Source organism: Perca flavescens, chromosome 8 (genome assembly GCF_004354835.1).
Source record: "Perca flavescens isolate YP-PL-M2 chromosome 8, PFLA_1.0, whole genome shotgun sequence".
Classification (NCBI taxonomy): Eukaryota; Metazoa; Chordata; class Actinopteri; order Perciformes; family Percidae; genus Perca; species Perca flavescens.
The window spans coordinates 23,292,470-23,311,556 of NC_041338.1; the positions used below are offsets into that span (position 1 = coordinate 23,292,470).

General features: G+C 41.8%; 1 protein-coding gene across 6 annotated transcripts in view; it reads left to right on the forward strand.

Annotated features, from left to right (window-relative positions):
• tln2b (talin 2b) overlaps positions 1–19,087 on the forward strand; it is an 88,356-nt gene that overhangs the window by 57,730 nt on the left and 11,539 nt on the right. For 5 of the 6 annotated variants that reach the window (XM_028584268.1, XM_028584264.1, XM_028584265.1 and 2 more), the window contains exons 22-47: positions 989–1,102; positions 1,259–1,372; positions 1,484–1,618; positions 1,799–1,927; positions 2,067–2,169; positions 3,129–3,337; positions 3,769–3,888; positions 4,076–4,273; positions 4,803–4,942; positions 5,467–5,560; positions 6,034–6,123; positions 6,242–6,364; positions 6,995–7,138; positions 7,368–7,553; positions 7,688–7,828; positions 8,548–8,729; positions 9,970–10,102; positions 10,207–10,308; positions 10,433–10,603; positions 12,431–12,577; positions 14,334–14,435; positions 14,575–14,694; positions 15,294–15,440; positions 16,650–16,816; positions 17,227–17,410; positions 17,868–17,993. In XM_028584268.1, the coding sequence (XP_028440069.1) occupies positions 989–1,102; positions 1,259–1,372; positions 1,484–1,618; positions 1,799–1,927; positions 2,067–2,169; positions 3,129–3,337; positions 3,769–3,888; positions 4,076–4,273; positions 4,803–4,942; positions 5,467–5,560; positions 6,034–6,123; positions 6,242–6,364; positions 6,995–7,138; positions 7,368–7,553; positions 7,688–7,828; positions 8,548–8,729; positions 9,970–10,102; positions 10,207–10,308; positions 10,433–10,603; positions 12,431–12,577; positions 14,334–14,435; positions 14,575–14,694; positions 15,294–15,440; positions 16,650–16,816; positions 17,227–17,410; positions 17,868–17,993 (3,621 nt within the window). The remainder of the gene's footprint in view (positions 1–988; positions 1,103–1,258; positions 1,373–1,483; positions 1,619–1,798; positions 1,928–2,066; positions 2,170–3,128; positions 3,338–3,768; positions 3,889–4,075; positions 4,274–4,802; positions 4,943–5,466; positions 5,561–6,033; positions 6,124–6,241; positions 6,365–6,994; positions 7,139–7,367; positions 7,554–7,687; positions 7,829–8,547; positions 8,730–9,969; positions 10,103–10,206; positions 10,309–10,432; positions 10,604–12,430; positions 12,578–14,333; positions 14,436–14,574; positions 14,695–15,293; positions 15,441–16,649; positions 16,817–17,226; positions 17,411–17,867; positions 17,994–19,087) is intronic. The other variant, XM_028584270.1, reaches the window with a different exon arrangement.

The window sequence follows — 19,087 nt, forward strand, 5'->3', positions numbered from 1 at the left end:
CAGTCATTTGTACAAATACGGTCCATTTACTATATTTGCCTGGGTTATTTCTCTTTTCCCGTAGCAGTGAGCTATGAATCCCATTAGAGCTATGAATGAGCTATCAGAGTATAAAGATTTGTGTTTAGCCCTTGGTATCAGTATGCCCCTAATGACTAGCCCCTCTCAGCTCCAGATCACCCACTGTTCAATTTCCTAGGCACATAAACTATGCATTACCCAGGGCTGGGATCAGCCTTCTATCAGACACATATCTCAGTCCGCCTCCTTGCATCAAATGGTTACATTATTGGTGCTAATGTTTGGCTCCATCAAGGAAATGTGTGAGCCAATGAAGACAATTGAAGTGTCATGATTCTGCTACAATTACCAAAGTCACACCTTAAGACCGCATTAAGCTTACCTGTTGTCTCCTGACACACGTCATTCAGCTGCTGTGCAGATTTGCACATGCTTTTATTTTGAAGTAAATAGGAATAAAATAATAGAGAGGACGCTACACCATAGGCAGCAAATTCTACTCCTAGCTATCAAGTCAATTCTACATGCAGTTCAGTCTTGTTTTTCTCTCTCCGTATAATGATATCATGTATTCTGGCTCTCTTTCATCATCTTTGCCTCCTTATCCGCTCAACAAGGAATGTCGTCTCTCTCTGTTTTCATTCTTGTCATCACTTCAAAGCTAGTCTTGTGTCTATGATTTAATGTGAGCTAAGCAGTATGTTTTCAGTGCTTTAGTTTTGGAAACATAGCAAGAGGAAAGCAGTGCTGATCATCCCATGAAATAAAGATTGAGCACTGCAATTCCATTTCCCTCTTCTTACAGAATGTTTGGTTTGTGGCCCATCTTAGTTTGATTAGAACAACTCTGTCTGAGTGCAGATCATGACAGCTTAATACTGCACAGAGCAAAAGTTAATGTTACACTCAGCCAGGCGCCACTCTCTTACTTTAGCTTAAATGATTTCCATTTGTATCTTCTGAACAGATAGCTGCTAAGCAGGCAGCGGCTGCTGCTACTCAGACCATCGCAGCTGCACAAAATGCTGCTGCTTCAAACAAAAATACCGTCTCACACCAACAGCTAGTACACAGCTGCAAGGTATGATCGTGTACTCTTTTTACTGATGCATTAAACCAATGTAAAATAATGTATTAAAAAACTCAATCCTTATAATGCATATTACATGCAGCACCTTTCTCTTTCAAACAGTATGATGTGGATATGAAGCATTCCTTGTTGGTGTGTTTAATGCAGGCAGTAGCAGATAGCATTCCCCAGTTGGTTCAGGGGATGAGGAGCAGCCAGGCCCAGCCCGAGGAGCTTGGTGCCCAGCTTGCCCTCATCATGGCCAGCCAGAGCTTCTTACAGGTCAGACCTTTCGCCATGACACAGCAATTATCAAACTCTCTGTCATTAGATACACACACCACTGCTCCTTTTGTTCTTCTGAATTTGTTGTTGTTTTTCTGTCGCCATCAGCCTGGAAGTAAGATGGTGACGTCTGCAAAGTCAGCAGTTCCGACGGTGGCTGACCAGGCAGCTGGTATGCAACTGGGCCAGTGTGCCAAGAACTTGGCTACCTGCCTGGCTGAGCTCAGGACAGCCACCTTGAAGGTATCTATACATAATACAGTTAGGAATAGCAGGAGTCGAGTAATCTCACTGATGCAGGAAATGTGTTGCCATCTGCTCCATTCAAGCACAGCATATATAGTAGGCTGGCATCCTGGTCGTGCTCCATAATGGATGGGTGCGTGCCTGTGAGTAAAATGTATCCGTGTGTGTCGTTTGAAGGCCCATGAAGCCTGTGGTCCTTTGGAGATCGATTCAGCCCTCAAAACTGTACAGACGCTGAAGAGTGAGCTTCAGGATGCAAAGATGTCCGTCATTGACAGCCAACTTAAACCTCTTCCTGGGGAAACGGTCAGTACATAGCAACATCTGCTGTGAAGTTCAATTGAAACATTATACTGTAGATATCCAACTGTAGACATACTTGCATGATGAGAAAATCCCAACTGTGAATCAAATGGTTTATTTGTGTGTTCTGACGCTCCCACAGCTGGAGAAGTGTGCTCAGGATTTAGGAAGTACATCTAAGGCTGTGGGCTCCTCCATGGCCCAGTTGCTGACATGTGCCGCACAGGGCAATGAGCATTATACAGGTAAGAGAAGTGTATTAAAAAATTTACTTCTGTCTAGAGTAGTTACATTGCCAGAATAAATAGATATAATAAATATATTTGGATTGCTGAATGCATTTTTTTATGAAAAAGGTTGTGTCCTTAAACTGTGCCAAGTGGGAGTGTGAGGATAAAACAGGCAGAGAAAATTATGACTCCTTTATTTGTGCTATCACGATTGCTTTAAATTTAACCCTTTGAATCCAACATGGTTTGGCAGTTCTACTGTCAATTCTGGTCCGATTGAAGATCTCAGGGGAGGAGAGATGAAGACCGATAGAGAAAAGCATTTCTAACAATGAATGCTCCCAGGCAGCACTTCATGCTGTGGCCCACGGTGCTCCCCGCTACTCATTAATTTCATCAGCAAATGGCTCCACTTGGCTGGTTAATGCAATCTGATGCAATTTGATGCTTTTCGTCTCGGCTCTGTATATAATAAGTTAAGGGCACCTCCCATATGGAGCCATATTTATTATATTAACTCATTTATTTAAACACTGAGAGCATTTGAGTATCACAGTGTGTTCTCGGTGTGGTACGGCTAGCCCCTGCCAGGTGATTTACACAATGCAATTAAAATTGTAGTAAAGACAAGAAATACACATACCTCTCAGTTTGTTTTGCATAAACAGGACTGCTGCAAAGTAAAACTAATGAGATTGAATTTAATGTTTAGTAAAACGTCAGTTTCAATTTCTACAGAAACATGGTTACTTACTCTCACTACATAACAATGTGCAACACCAGAGAATGTAAACATCATATTTAATTTATATCTGTGCAATATATCATCCATAGTTCAGGCTGTATTTTCCCTTTCTGGTATTTACTGATGCTGTTGTTACACTGATATTATTTGGTTTGCGTCATAATATTCTCTTTGTCTCTATGATCAAAATGATTCATTATCATTTCAATGTGTGGCTGGTTGTTTGCAGGTGTGGCTGCCAGAGAAACAGCACAGGCTTTAAGGACATTGGCTCAAGCAGCCAGAGGTGTAGCAGCCAGCACCAAGGAGCCTCAGGCTGCAGCTGCGATGCTGGACTCAGCCCAGTTTGTCATGGAGGGCTCAGCCATGCTGATCCATGAAGCCCATCAGGCCCTGGTTCATCCAGGAGATGCTGAGAGTCAACAGAGGCTGGCACAGGTAGCATAGCTCCCAGTATTATATACCTCAGAGACAGTGATATTAGTCAAGCAATCACATTGTTCCTCAGGCCCCTCTCTCTTTCTCTCCTCTACTGATTTGTAAACATTTCTTCTCTCCATAACAATCATTCCCTCTAAGCGTTGCTATTTTCTCTCTGCTCTGTCTCTCGCCTGGTATTCCTCTCTCAGGAGTGCCAGAGTAAAACTGCTCATTCTCCTGCAGCCCTTCAGGGGATAAACATATTGTTTGGCATATATCTGTGACAGCAGCATAAATTAGTGACACGGATTACTCAGCACCGCTGTGAGCCCAATTTGCATTTGAGATGTTTTTCCCCTTATAGCTTTGCTCTGGGACTTTGTATTGTGTAGCACATTGTTAGAATGACTAATGGCAGTCCAGTGACAGAGCGTTGCGCTGTGTTTCAGGTGGCCAAAGCAGTGTCGCACTCCCTGAATAACTGCGTAAATTGCCTGCCAGGCCAGAAGGATGTTGACATGGCCCTTAGGAGCATTGGTGAGGCCAGCAAGAAGCTGCTGGTGGACATTGTGAGTCCCAACTTTATTTGGGGATTTACTTGACATTTAGTGGATTTGTATTTACATAAAACGTCTGTACTGAACACATACGTTAAAACACCACGCCATTCCGGAACAGGTTATTGTCATTTGACTTGATTTTTGATAGTGTGTGTACTACACTATGCCCTAATTGGTGTGTGTCCTGTCTTTGAAGCTCCCTCCCTGCAGTAAGACATTCCAGGAGGCCCAGAGTGATCTGAACCACACAGCTGCTGAACTCAACCACTCTGCAGGCGAGGTCGTCCACTCCTCTCGTGGAACGAGCAGCCAGCTGGCTGCGGCCTCAGGGAAGTTCAGCCAAGACTTTGATGAGTTCCTGGATGCTGGCATTGAGATGGCAGGACACACCCAAGTAGGTTTCATGATCATACAACCCCCTCCACACTCCATTGAAACAGGTAAATGGTAATCCACTGTCACCAGTATTTTACACACAGAGAGGAGCATTGAAACCGTTGATGGACAAACGCAAAAGTCTTAAATGCTGAGTGGACAAGGCCTATTCTTGTGTGTCTTTATTACCTAAGCTATTTAAATAATTTGTTAATTAGACTTTTTCGTCTAATTTACTTAGGCACATGAATGTGATCAAGAGCACTAACGCAGTCAGATGTAATGAGATCTTGTGACGTTCTTGTTCTGGTTATTTTGCTCATTAATTTGGAAAGATCATCTGGGATTGGAGTTGATGTAGCATGACACCCAAGCTTTAATCAGGCTCAAAGAGACCTGCTGAGTGAGGAAAAGAGGATATAGGTGGTAGGGACACACTAAATCATTTTTTTAAATACTTTAACCCTTGACAGCTGTTGCCGAGACAATAAAGTCTCTAAATCCATCTTAAAAATCACCTGTATATATTTTTTTCCTTTCCTGTGCAGAAACAGGATGACCAGATCCAAGTCATTGGTAATCTGAAGAACATATCCATGGCGTCCAGTAAGCTGTTGCTGGCTGCCAAGTCTCTGTCTGTGGATCCAGGTGCAGCCAATGCTAAGAATCTCCTAGCTGTGGCAGCAAGGTGCGATAAAATGCAGAGAGTGTCATTCTCTTTATTTGTTCTTTTTATGAATATCATACAGTATTTGCTGACAAACTACATCATGTTGTCCTAAATATGAACCCAAGTCCATATTCAAGCATGTAGCAAGATTTTATACTTAAATGTCACAAAATGTCTCCCTGCTGCATCTGTGTGCCTTTCCCAAGCTGTGTCTGTTCGGCATTGCTTGAGGGAGTACGAAGTAAGAAGCCAACAGCTGGTCCCGCAGGGCTTTAGGCCTGACTGACTTCTCTCTGTCTAATTAGGAAGATGGAAGCTTTGGCCAGGGCCTGTCTGTGCTCAGCAAGGCTGAACACAAACTCAAGACAATCTCGGCACGCCTGTGCAGTGTGTTAGCCTATCGCAGTGAGAGGCCAGCAGTGCCATGCTTGAATAGGGGAGTTAAAAGCATGTGTGAGTGAGTGTGAGTGAAGCCAAGCTGTGTGTGCATGCGGAGGACACGTGAGAGCTAAAAAGCCTGTGTGGCTGCCTGTGTGTTTCAGGGCAGTGACAGAGAGTATTAACCAGCTGATCACGCTCTGTACACAGCAAGCAGCAGGACAAAAAGAGTGTGACAACGCCTTGAGGGAGTTGGAGGTAGCGGTCCTCACACACACACTGTACCACACACAGACTCTCCTTCTCTTTAGGCCTGTTTTATGTTGCCTGTACATGTTTTTAATCAGGAAAGCTATATGCATTTGTTCACCCTTTCCTTCCACCTATTTTGCATTTAATTACTCTCATAGAGCCATTAATTATAGACTTACATTAAATTCAGAACTATAGTACTTTATAAGTGCATTAGTGACACTGGTTAAACCAGAGCATTTTGCTATACTGAAGCCTACATTTACTTATACTAAAGTAACTGAAAATGACAATCAGGCTGTGCATTTTAAAGGCTTGATTATCATTATTTATCAAGGCAGTATATTCTCATCAGTTTGATTTATATTTATAGTGTTTCCTTTCTCTAAATTAAGTGGCTGATAAATTGTAATATCATAGAAGGAATGTTCATTTGTGTGTCCATTGTAGTTTAAGTTATCATCTCTGTCTGTGTACAGGCTGTCAGAGGGCTCCTGGATAATCCCAATGAGCCTGTCAGCGAACTCTCCTACTTTGACTGCATCGAGAGCGTCATGGAGAATTCGAAGGTACAGGCTTTCAAAATAATTGTGTGAACCATATACTTTAACTGTCAGAGATATTTTAGGTAGTAGGTAGCTGAACATCTAATTTGTACATGTTTTTCTCCATTTCCCTATGCCTCAGGTCCTAGGAGAGTCAATGGCAGGTATTTCACAGCACTGTAAGACAGGTGATGTGCTGGCCTTCGGGGAGAGCGTGGGCGTGGCGTCCAAAGCTCTGTGTGGGCTGACAGAGGCTGCAGGACAGGTGAGAACACAGCACAGTACTATCTACTCCCTCTGAGTTACCATGCTCCTGCTTTCATCTGAGCTTTCCACTTTCTGCACTCTTTTTTTTGCTTAACTTGTTTTTTTAATGCATGCTTAAAATTAATCAACGTACATTTCGATTAGGGAAAGCAAATTGTTGAGCATTTTTTAAGGTTGATACACGCCTTTTAAACAATGAAAAAATAAATAAAAGGATTCCACGTGGAATCCATTCATAATAAATGGCATTCAGACTTGCGCAGGACACTTGGCCATGACAGTGAGCCAGTTTTTGTTGGAGGTTTTACAGACTCCCATCCCTAAATTTGTAAAATAACACCCTCACCTCCATGCAACATTCAGTAACCTTGTCTGGAAAAGGACACCTCTGACATGTCTTGTGTTCCCTCTGCAGCAAGCTCCCATGTTACCCCCTGCGCAATGTATACAGTATATACAGTATCTATTCATGTACTTATGTATGTTAGTCAGAGAATGTGGACTGCACGTGGGGGGTGTTAGCTTGTATGTGACAACAAGGGGGGATCATGGAGGACAATAAAGAACCTATTTAGTGGCAAACTAATCTATTAATTTATAACTTTGTTTTTGTTTTTTTACCCTGTAGGCCTCATATCTTGTAGGTGTTTCTGATCCAAATAGTCAGTCAGGCCACGAGGGACTGGTGGATCCCATCCAGTTTGCAAGGGCCCACCAGGCTATACAGATGGCTTGTCAGAACTTAGTGGACCCAGCTAGTAGTCCCTCACAGGTAAGAAGGTCCATGTGGGGCTTGAAAACATTACAGGACCATTATCTTGCATATGGGGACTGCACTTGGGTCAGTAGTGTATATAGATCTCTTGTGACTGTGATTAAACATTTAAAAACCTAAAATCAACCTGAATGTCGTCAATAATTTACTCTACACACTCTACCAGAATGCTTCATTTCATACTCAACCTCTGATTCCTATTTGTTGGTGTGTCTTTGTTTGTCAGATCTTGTCGGCAGCAACAATTGTAGCCAAGCACACCTCAGCTCTCTGTAACGCCTGCCGCCTGGCTTCCTCCAAAACCTCCAACCCTGTGGCTAGGAGACAGTTTGTCCAGTCAGCCAAAGAGGTGGCCAATACCACGGCCAACCTTGTCAAAACCATCAAGGTCAACTCCCCAACTGATCAAAACGTTGAGTGTAAATTTGTTACAGAATTTGTTCGTCATGTGAGAGAAGCTGTGGATGTGTGTATAATTCAGCCGCTTACAAAAGTATGACAAAAATGGAAAGATATTCATATTCACATGTTGTTGTCTTGTTTCAGGCCTTAGATGGGGATTTTTCGGAAGACAACAGAAACAGATGCCGTGTTGCTACAACCCCACTCCTTGAGGCTGTAGAAAACCTGTCAACCTTTGCCAACAACCCCGAGTTTGCGAGCATCCCAGCGCAAATCAGCAATGAGGTATTCATCCATTTTTATGTTTGTAATGCTCCGTTTGGAAAGTTCTTTTTAATTTTTTCCACAGTTCCTAATGATGTAGCTGAATGAAAATGAAAGGCAATCTTTCATCAGGTCCTCTGTTCTCAGAAACATCCAATTAGTCATTTCTTTCCCCACGCATCCTTACAGAGGATCTTGAAGCTACTACTCTTTAGAGATATGTCATGAATCTTTTGTAACTGCACTCAATCCCCTTTAAACAGACACTTTTATATGAGCCAACACAGAAAGGTTTGTACAGCGAACATGGGGGGAATCAGATTAACGGTCCAATTTTCCTTTTTTTAATGTCAAGAAAAGACTCAAAGAGAAAGACAGAATTTTATTTTTCAATCTGAGTGTAACAGTTCTCACACAGTCCTCTAAAAGCTTTATGGCTGTAATCTGTTGGAGGGCAGTGTTTAACGGCACTCTTTCTCAGCACAGCTGCTCTAATCTTCAGCTTGTTAATCTAATTGTCGAGGGAGGCTTTGGCTCGGATCATAAAGACTGAAGGTGTTTCTTCCTGCATCTGTGTAAAGCGCCTTTCTAATCTCATCCCTCCCGTTGATTGCACCTTTGATCTCTCCAAGGTAGTCAAGGAATATTAACAACTCTGTCATACCATTGTGGTAAGCTCTTTGCTGTCGAGCTGCTACCTGGGCTGTTGTTTCACCTGCACTGTGTTTTCATTTCCACAGGGCTCAGCAGCTCAGGAGCCTATCGTGCGTTCAGCCCGCTCCATGCTCGATAGCTCAACTTACCTTTTAGAAACCGCCCGCTCGCTGGTCCTCAACCCCAAAGATCCTCCCACATGGTCCATACTGGCCGGCCACTCCAGAACAGTCTCTGACTCCATCAAGAGTCTCATCACCTCCATCAGGTTGGTAGTAATCCCACCTACTGCCACATCTGTCTCTGCAGGATTATCCTGAATCAAAGTTTATAATGGTTTGTTCACAGTTAGACGAAAAAATAGTTTCTGAAGCCAGAGGGCTTATTCTGTGATATCTGCTCAGCTAAGCAATAAATTGCTACGTTAGTTTATATCTGCTGAGATTCCCGCTGCCTTGTAATCGATTAGTGAACACTATAGAGCAGTGGTGAGATGATGAGCCATGGTTGATCTGCAGCACATAGTGCCCTAACCAATTCTGTCTTTGTCATCATCCTCCAATCAGATGCATGCACAGTTCTCGCAGCAGCTAAAGTATGTATGCTTTTAAGGAATAAAAGAAAATGATTATTCGCTCTCTTACCAAGAGTTAGATGAGAGAATGGATGCCAATCTCTTGTTTTGTTGATAAATATGAAACAGAAGCAAATAGATTATCTAGGCTAAGCAGTGTCCGCTGGTTGCCTTGCAACGTCATGCTGATGACAAGACTCCACTGCCCCCAGCCAAAAAATTATTCTGCGCAAAACCCTATGTAAAACCACAACTTGTTGATTCTATGTTTCAGTTTTTCTACTGATTTCAACAAAAAATATATAATGTGTTCAGTACGCTTTAGAGGTGCTAGCTGTTTCCCCCTGCTTCCAGTCTTTATGCTGAGCTAAGCTAATCAGCTGCTGGCTGTAGCTACATATTTTGCTTTCAGATATGATATTTCTGGTATATTATTTCTTTTCTTGTTTGTCAAGCAATTCTATTATGTTTACATTCTTGTCTTTTCATAGTCATAGTTAATATTTAATACTAAGCTATTGCACTGTTCAATCCCTGCACTGTTCACTTTTGCACTACCACCATTGCACACACTCTACCATAGCACCTTATCATGGTCAGTCCATACCCGACCTTTGTAATCACTTCACAAATTGGTAACTCTTTAAATTTCTGTGAGTGATTTGTATGCATGTGAGGTATATGTGTGTATGTATGTTTGTTGTGTTATGGTTTTCTAAGCTACTGGATGCCAAAAATTTCCCTTGGGGTGAATAAAGTATCTATCTATCTATGAAAGTGGTGTCAATGTCAGGAACATGCGAAAAAATATAACTATTTCATTGAATTAAATGAGAATTTCGTACTGTCTTTTTGCATTATTTATACTTATACATTTATTTTAGATTGATTTGCATAATATAAAATGTATTGATGTAACATTTTCTGATGATAGGGACAAGGCACCAGGACAGAGGGAGTGTGACTACTCCATTGATAACATCAATAAGTGTATCCGAGACATTGAGCAAGCTTCCCTAGCTGCAGTTGGGCAGACCTTGCCCTGCAGAGATGATATCTCCATGGAAGTGAGTTCAAGTACCCCATCTTGTCCGACAGAAAGAACCAAATGGAATCTGTAGTATTTCTGTTGTGACTTATACCGTAATTCTCTGCCATTGTAACTCACCAGGCGCTCCAGGAGCAGCTGACATCCTCTGTGCAGGAGATTGGGCATCTGATTGATCCCGTCTCCACCGCTGCCCGAGGTGAAGCTGCCCAACTAGGACACAAGGTGATGATCTGACCATATATCCCTTCATTCCCTCTGGATTTAGAAAGAAAACCCAATTCTGTCTATTTTTTTATCTTGTGATCCAGTCCTTCCTCAAACACTTCTCTTCCACTCGTTTTCCCAGGTGACCCAGCTGGCAAGTTACTTCGATCCACTCATTGTGGCATCAGTGGGCCTGGCCTCTAAGCTGCATGACCACCAGCAGCAGATGACCATCCTAGACCAGACCAAGACCCTGTCTGAGTCTGCACTGCAGATGCTCTATGCTGCCAAGGAAGGCGGGGGGAACCCAAAGGTACTAAGCAGTTAATATAGCTACAGTGTGTTTAGCCTGCCATGGCCACCATTTCATGGGTGACCTGAGATATTAAGCTGAATTTCAGCAGGTCAAGACAGTAAAGCAGTTGTGTTTCTTTTTAAGAGGATCATGAAGAACTATCTTCTGCCTCAGTTTCTGTAATTCTTTATTACTAGTGCAGTGCTCGTTGAAAATGTGCCTGTTTGGAACGGGCGATTGCTTGGCCTGTGGTAATGCTGCTTGTAGAATTCTTCAAAACCAAATTGTACCCCAAAATTACTTACAGAAGGACCCCAAACCACTTAATGTGCAACACCACTGTATAGCCTACTACTGACAGTGTAGGCTATGTCTACATCAGAGGAAGAGATTGTACTACTATGTTTACCTGACAGAGAATGCTGCAGATTCAGAATGTAATCACAAAATATCACAATAACAATGTGGAGTAATCAGACATTAGCTTCATGGACTCATGGCAGTGTGCTATCCACACTGCCCGTTATGAGAGCTAATCAGCACATATCTGCGTTAATCAACCACCAGAACGGGACTGTGTGTGTGTGTGTGTGTGTGTGTGTGTGTGTGTGTGTGTGTGTGTGTGTGTGTGTGTGTGTGTGTGTGTGTGTGTGTGTGTGTGTGTGTGTGTGTGTGTGTGTGTGTGTGTGTGTGTGTGTGTGTGTGTGTGTGTGTGTGTGTGTGCGCGCGCGCGCAGAGAGAGAGAGCAAGAGAGAGAGAGAGAGAGACGGTGTTGTCATTTGTCGTATGATCGTTAACAAATTAAACATTTCAGCAGAGGTGTTCATTTCCATACAGGTTTAGTGGCTTGACTGTTAACGGTCAAGTATGGATTTTATTCGCGGGGTATTTTGGTGACGGTAATGTTATTAGTGTTGTAAGTTTCAGTAGACTTAATTAACCCGACCCAGGGTGAGTCTGATGAAAACTGATGTGTCTGCACGGTTCAACTCTGAGATTTTCTCTCTGAGATTACGTTACAGCAGGAAAAGAGTCCCCCTTCCCCCCACGCTGTTGTAAAGCATTCTGCATGTAGCGTCTGCGTGTGATGTCTAGGTTACCTTCCGAACACGGACACACACAGGTCTCGCTGCCCCTTGTTGTAGCTGGTTGTGCTTTGCATGTGTGGGATTCTGAAACGTCCTTAAATTCGGGAATTGACGTTTGTTTATTCAAAGTCAAATGAAACGTCCTTAAATTCTGTAATTGTTGTTTGTTTATTCAAAGTCAAAGACAGTCCAAAGTAGGCCTAGTACAACTTTGCACATTTATGTCACATTACAGCTGCCAGAGCTCCGCTGCTCTCTGTCTCTGGTCCTCAGTGTGAGAGGGGGGAGTGGCCAGGGGCTAGAGCAGCAAAAGCCAATGTATGCTTCTTTTACCTATATATTTAACGATATCTTTTGCATTTCTAATCCATACAACGTCAAAATTGGCACTGCACTTACTCGTGCCCGTAGCAAGACATCTGTCAAGTTTGAAATCCATCAGACAAACTGTTCGAGAGATATGCACGTAACACCCACACCCACACCCACACCACACACACACACACACACACACACACACACACACACACACAGAAAGACGTTCCTGCAATTTATAGATAGATAGATATGTTCTTTTTCTCATATCAATTCACATGGCATGTGAACTTTGTTAAATTTCAAATTTGGTGTTTGAATTAGACACCGCATACTTTCCAGCTGTAGGGACACTCTGGAGCTGCTGTCATGCTGATAAATTTCCTTCTGGCTAGACCAAGACAGTGTTACAGAAGCGTTAATCAGCTGACTGTGTCCCCAGGCATCCCACACCCACGATGCCATCTCTGAAGCAGCCCAGCTGATGAAGGAGGCCGTGGATGACATTATGGTGACTTTGAATGAGGCGGCCAGTGAAGGGGGCATGGTCGGAGGCATGGTGGAGTCCATCGCTGAGGCCATGGGCAGGGTGAGTAAGGTTGTGTTTGTGTATGTTTTGATAGTGTGTGTGTGTGTGTGTGTGTGTGTGTGTGTGTGTGTGTGTGTGTGTGTGTGTGTGTGTGTGTGTGTGTGATACCATCTTATGGGAAGTCTGCTCAGGTGGTTTAAAATGGATTTCAGGTTGACACTTATTCTCCATCATTTTTGTCTGAAGGCAAAATGAGCTTTCCTCTGTAAGAGTAATTCCACAGCAAGTGTGCCGAGAGTGTGTCCTTGTCAGTGACTCTAATTAGTCCAGTAGATGACAAGTTTTAAATCCACAGCCCACTGGTGATGTTCACTGTCACTCAGCCTGCTGGGGGGCATGTCACTGTATTCACAGTGCGGTTAATAATTGGCAATAATCTGCTCATACTCAGACATATAGCTCAGATCTTATCCTTCATTTTTATTTTTTTCCTTGTGTTTTTTATTTTTAATTTTTAACCCTCAGCTTTAACAGGAGAGCAACCATCATTAAAACACCATTAGCATATATAAAGTGGAACCATTTTACAAGAATACATACATAAAAAAGGTTTATATGTTCTCACTAATGGCTTTTTAATTGTTAACGAAATTATATATAAATTAACAATTTGTACAATTTGGACATCCGACATTGGTATTGCCAGCATAGCTCTATTTATCTTTGTGGTTGCTCTTAATTTAATCAACCTACATTTGGACTATTCCCTACAATAATGTACAGTACCTTCCAGATAAGGGCTACATAGCGTCAAAGCCACTTTATTAATGACTTAACATTGGCAGCTGCTGATGATAGTTTATTGTAATGTAGAAAAATCCAAAATTCTTTCATCAACATCCATCAATTTGCCATCATAAATTCTGCACTTTATATGTTTGGTCTATAGTGTGTCAGATAGACAAATTTGATACCAATATTGATACTTGAGTGTTCAAAAATAATGTATCAATGTATTCATTTATTTAACATTAGCACTTAACATAAACACTCATTTTTAAGGAGGATTTCTTAAATTTGGTTATTAATGAATTGTGACCAAGATATTTACCAAGCCGGACATTTTTCATTTAAAAAATACAATTGTCAGTGCTCTCTGGTGGACAAACGGTATAATGGAATCTTGATAAATCATATCTTGGGCATTTCTGGGCTGCAGTTTCATGTTACTTATCAGCCAACACATACTGTACGATAGATAGCTTTGAGATAGCTAATATTGGGCCATATATTGTCCCAACAGATTTAACGTTCAGGCTGTAGTTTGGTCGGTAGCTTTCTCCCAAAAATGAGAGGGATCAAAAAGTCCATGGGAGGCGTCGATTAATAATACCTACACAAAAAAACAAAGCAAGCTGCAGTGGCAGGTGATCAAACAGGGTAGTCCTTCATTGTACGCTGGGAAACCAAATATCTGCATATTAAGCATTATCTACTGTAAATAGCATTCATAATATAACACAGAATGCAGAATAATATCATACATAAATTCGCAGCTTCTTACAGAAGCTTTACTGTAGCTGAGCTATTAGACCACACCTTTTAAAAGATGATGAAACAATTATTAACATTTAATAGAATAATTAATTAAAACCTCAAAACCCTTTTATACTATGCTTTATTTAAAAGTGTTACTAAACTAAATCAAAAGTCTCACATACAGCAAATGGGAGTACCAAATGTAAAAACACATAGGATAGCTATATATATATTATGTACTATGGATAGGTAAGTACTAAAGGGCTGATCTTCACAGCTGGATGAAGGAACACCGCCTGAACCTGAGGGCTCCTTTGTGGACTACCAGACCACCATGGTGAAGTTCTCCAAGGCCATCGCTATCACTGCGCAAGAGATGGTCAGTGCACTTTGGCATTATATTCATGACTCTGTGTGTTTTCCATTACATTTCCAATCTTCAATGACAATATTTGTCAGTAGGGCTAGAGACAGATTAATCTGCCTCTGCTGATGATGTATGTTCTCTCTGTCACCAGATGACTAAGTCAGTAACCTGCCCTGAAGAGCTTGGCGGCCTTGCCTCTCAGGTGACGGTGGACTATGGACAGCTAGCACACCAAGGACGCCTCGCTGCAGCCACTGCAGAGCCAGAGGAGGTGAGAAGCCACGTCTCTGTCCTATGGAGTATGTGGGGGAAATTACTTACTTCTTCTGAAGGATTTAACACATCAAGCTCTATATATCTTTGCAATTGGGCCCCTGAAATGTCAGACGGTATTCACTCACCCACTGATCAGAGCAGATGTTTGCTGTTCTTTGAAATGACACCCCTTGCTCAAGGGTGTGAGATCAAACTGAAATATACCCCTCCAGCATCCATCGCTCTGAGCACCCACATAGTGTTTTCTTAAAGCTTTTCTGTGTAGTCCAGAGGACAGCAATGTGTGGAAACATTGCACTAATTAGCGTGCAGCTCTTATCAATATCCTGTATATAACAGGCTGCTGGAAACTCTGCTGGTTACCATAGCGACATTGTGCCTCTACAAGTCTTAAAGCCTATAGTGACGCTTATAATGAAGTACCACCCACCCGTGAATCTCAGTCTGTAAATTAAAGGTGTAGTGCCAGCATTCCCTGTCTGAGGGTGCTTGAAATAATCCGCTGTATAAGAGACATGCCAGTTTAGGACATGATTGTACATTGACTCAAATGGGAAGATGGATGCAGTGTAAGTTGATGGTCTTGGCTTTCAGGTTGGTTTCCAGATAAAGACACGGGTGCAAGAGCTGGGCCACGGCTGTATCTACATGGTCCAGAAGGCTGGAGCCCTGCAGCTCAGCCCCACTGACAGCTTCTCCAAAAGGGAGCTCATCGAGTGTGCCCGAGCAGTCACGGAGAAGGTAAACAGCATCTTTAACTCTTGCAGAAGGAAGCTTTTTATATATATATTTTTTTATATATATATATATATATATATTTTTTATATATATATATATATATATATATATATATATATATATATATATATATATATATATATATATATAGAAGCATTAACTCAACTATTTCATGCATCTCTCAGTACAGTTGCTGTATATATAACTATTTAAATAAAGTGATAGAGAACATATAAGTGTGTGCAACTGCAAGGCTTAAGAAGAAGCAATTCAGGTGTGAAAGTTTGTTTTGTACCATAGCTGACAGGTTATTATTTATTATTAAGGTTTAGCTTTAGCCTTGATATTGATCCGGTATAGTGTCAGAAGACTATAGGGTTAATGTACTGTATGTTATTTTAGGAGTTAATAACTGGTGCTTAACTGTATTATTGCACCAGTCATGCAGGTCATGCGAGCATGCTCTCCTGATCACCCACTGCGCAGGTAATGATAATACTAATGTCTCCCTGCTGCGACCCTGGCAGCAACTAGCCAGGCTGTTCAAACATTTGTCTTTTTTTGTCGCCACTGTGAGGTTATGACTTGATTCAGGGCTTATACCAAACTTGAAAAATGTGTGGTCTCACGTTTGCTGATACGTGAAGCCTGTGCCTCGTTGAGATGTACCTGTCAGGGCTTTACATTTGTTTAGGAGGGATAGGCAAACAGCAGTCTTCAGGGAAGATGCGAGATTTGCAGAGTCAGGCTCATTGGCTTAATGTGATTGTGCAGCAGACTGTGATTTGATGCATGTTAAACCCTGCTGTCTTTCTTTCTCCCAGCGTCCTCCTTTAATCAAGCTCGTCCAGATCTTTCACTCTAAACATTTGCAACTTCACTTATCCGATTTATAAAGGCTCCACCAACATCCAACAAAGAGTAAAAGCTGCTGGTTAATCATTAAAAATGTGCACAGCAGGGCAGCCTCTAGCTCACCCAGTAAGAGCGTTCTCCCCATGTTGGCTGAGTTCTGCAGTGGCACAGGGTTCAAATCCGACCTGCTGCCCTTTGCTGCTTGTTATCCCCCATTTCTTGCCCCCTTTCATATCTATCCATTTTCAAATAAAGGGAAAAGCCCCCACCCCTTTTTTATTTTTTTTTTACACCTCTGACAACAGCGTGTTTGAAGGACCTCTCTGCATATCTAATGGTATGCTTCACATGTTCCAGGTGTCCTTGGTACTGTCAGCACTGCAGGCGGGGAACAAAGGCACCCAGGCCTGTATCACAGCAGCCAGCGCTGTTTCTGGCATCATCGCTGACCTGGACACCACCATCATGTTCGCCTCAGCTGGAACACTGAGCCCTGAGAATGAAGAGTCATTTGCTGACCACAGGTGCAATCACCTTGACCAAGACATTTTGTTAAATGAAAACCTCTAATCACCAAAAAAGAGATGATGGTTAAAAGCGAGCATATGATTAATAGGTTTCATGAGCACATGGATAATACAACATATGTTTGCTGTGAGTTAACTTACCAAGATTTAAGTTGTTAGGTTTTTACACTGCAACACCAGAGCTTCATTTTTCTTTTGATGACTCACTCAGAGTCATAAACTAAACAACTAAACAACTAAATCAACTAAAGCTCCGTATTCAGATGCATTTCACATAATGAATGTAAATTGAAAATTGTCCTAACTAAACACACATTCTGTTAAAAAAGCAACAGCTTCCTTTCATTTTGCTGGTACTTGAGCGTGACTGTGATGCAGATTGTGACAAAATGTGTCCCGTCCATCAGGGAGAGCATCCTGAAGACAGCCAAGGCACTGGTGGAGGACACCAAACTGCTCGTTGCTGGAGCCGCATCCAGCCAGGAGAAACTGGCCCAGGCTGCACAGTCCTCAGCCAAGACCATCACTCAGCTCACTGAGGTGGTCAAAATGGGAGCCACCAGCATGGGCTCTGAGAATCCAGAGACACAGGTGACGAAACTCCCAAAGACATTCAAACAAAAGAATGTCTAATACAACCACAGATGTTTCAGCCATATGTAGTCACAGTTGTACACCTTTGTGTTCCAGCAAAGCTCAGGTATTACTTATTTACTTAATTCAGCTGCACAGAACTTTAACCATCTATTATAACTTATTATCATTATACTATTCTGAAATATTAGTCATTCATAATGAGTGTCCTCTATCTTGCTGTACACTGAGCATTATATTCTTTGTGTAATTGCAGATTCATCTGATAGTATACACATTGTGTTTCCTCTTTCCTCTGTGCATTTGCCTCTATCTCTGCCCTTCACTAAGTCTGAAGTATCATGACTAGGTGGGAGTGATAAGGGCTGCTGTGTTAAATCCTTTCCCCAGGGTGCTACTGATAAACCTTTACTCTGACCATTGTGCCGTATTGATTGCAGCTCTATCTCCTCAGGTGGTTCTGATAAACGCGGTGCGGGATGTGGCCAAGGCTCTGGCCGAACTCATTAGCGCCACCAAATGTGCCGCCGGCAAGCCAGCAGACGACCCGTCCATGTATCAGCTGAAGAGCGCTGCCAAGGTAAAGGAATACACCGCTATAACAAATTAAAAAAATGCCATATCTGGTTTAGCTGTGTATTGATTTCAGCAATGCCAGTCTCCAATTTATTATTCAGCCTATATTTCATCACTGACAGGACACTGCATGTGGATATGTATTCTACAAAATGCTATGTTTAGTTTGACGTATCTGGTAGCACAAAGTAAGGCTTTTCAAAGGAATGATAAGACAGTCCTCATCAAAGTTTGCAAGGTATTCACTTTTTCTGTCATATCTGTATGTGGGATGAGACACATCAATAAGATGTACATTGCGTGCATACATATATGTGTGTGTGCGTGTGTGTGTGTAAGAGAGAGAGGGTTAGTATGCTTTACTGAGAACTACTGTATCTGTAACCACAGGACTCCCTCTATTGTAACTGTTAAGGAGTATCTGGACTGTCAAGATTGAAGCTTCACATAATTCTATTTGTCATGTCAAGTCAGTTTTATTTACCAAGCTGAAAAACAGAGTCTCAGAGTGCTTTACAATCTGTACAAGACACTCTCTATTATTAGACCCCACATACAATTCTTTAAAGGTGAACAAATGGACAAAACCTTTAAAAAAGCAGCATAGATGGGCTATGTACAGAGTAGATGGAAGCAGCAGTAGTAGAATTACAATATGGAAAAACAAAGTTACAATATGAAAAAAAGAAGAAGAAAAAAACTAAAGTTATAATATGAAGTACACAAAATGTGTAATATAAAGCAAATGCAGTATAATATAAAGTAAATTTCAAGTTAAAAAAGTATTAAGAGCTAATATTTTTTTGATCAGAGAAAATATGTTTTCTCCCACCGAGGGCTGGGAGAATCTGGACTGTACATACACAAGAAGGGAGAGAGTTTTTATTTAACTCTTGATTGTCATGACCACTGTCACACCTTCCAACTGCTGAAGAATAAAAACTGGAGATCAGACCTTGTGCATCTAACCATGGTGCAGCTGTGATCACTTGAATAGAGAAACAAAGATCAAAGTATTGAATCAGTGACCGAGCCTCAGATACCTCTGAACCAAAGATTTGCTAGTCTTCCTCCTCATATTATTTATGTATTGTTCTC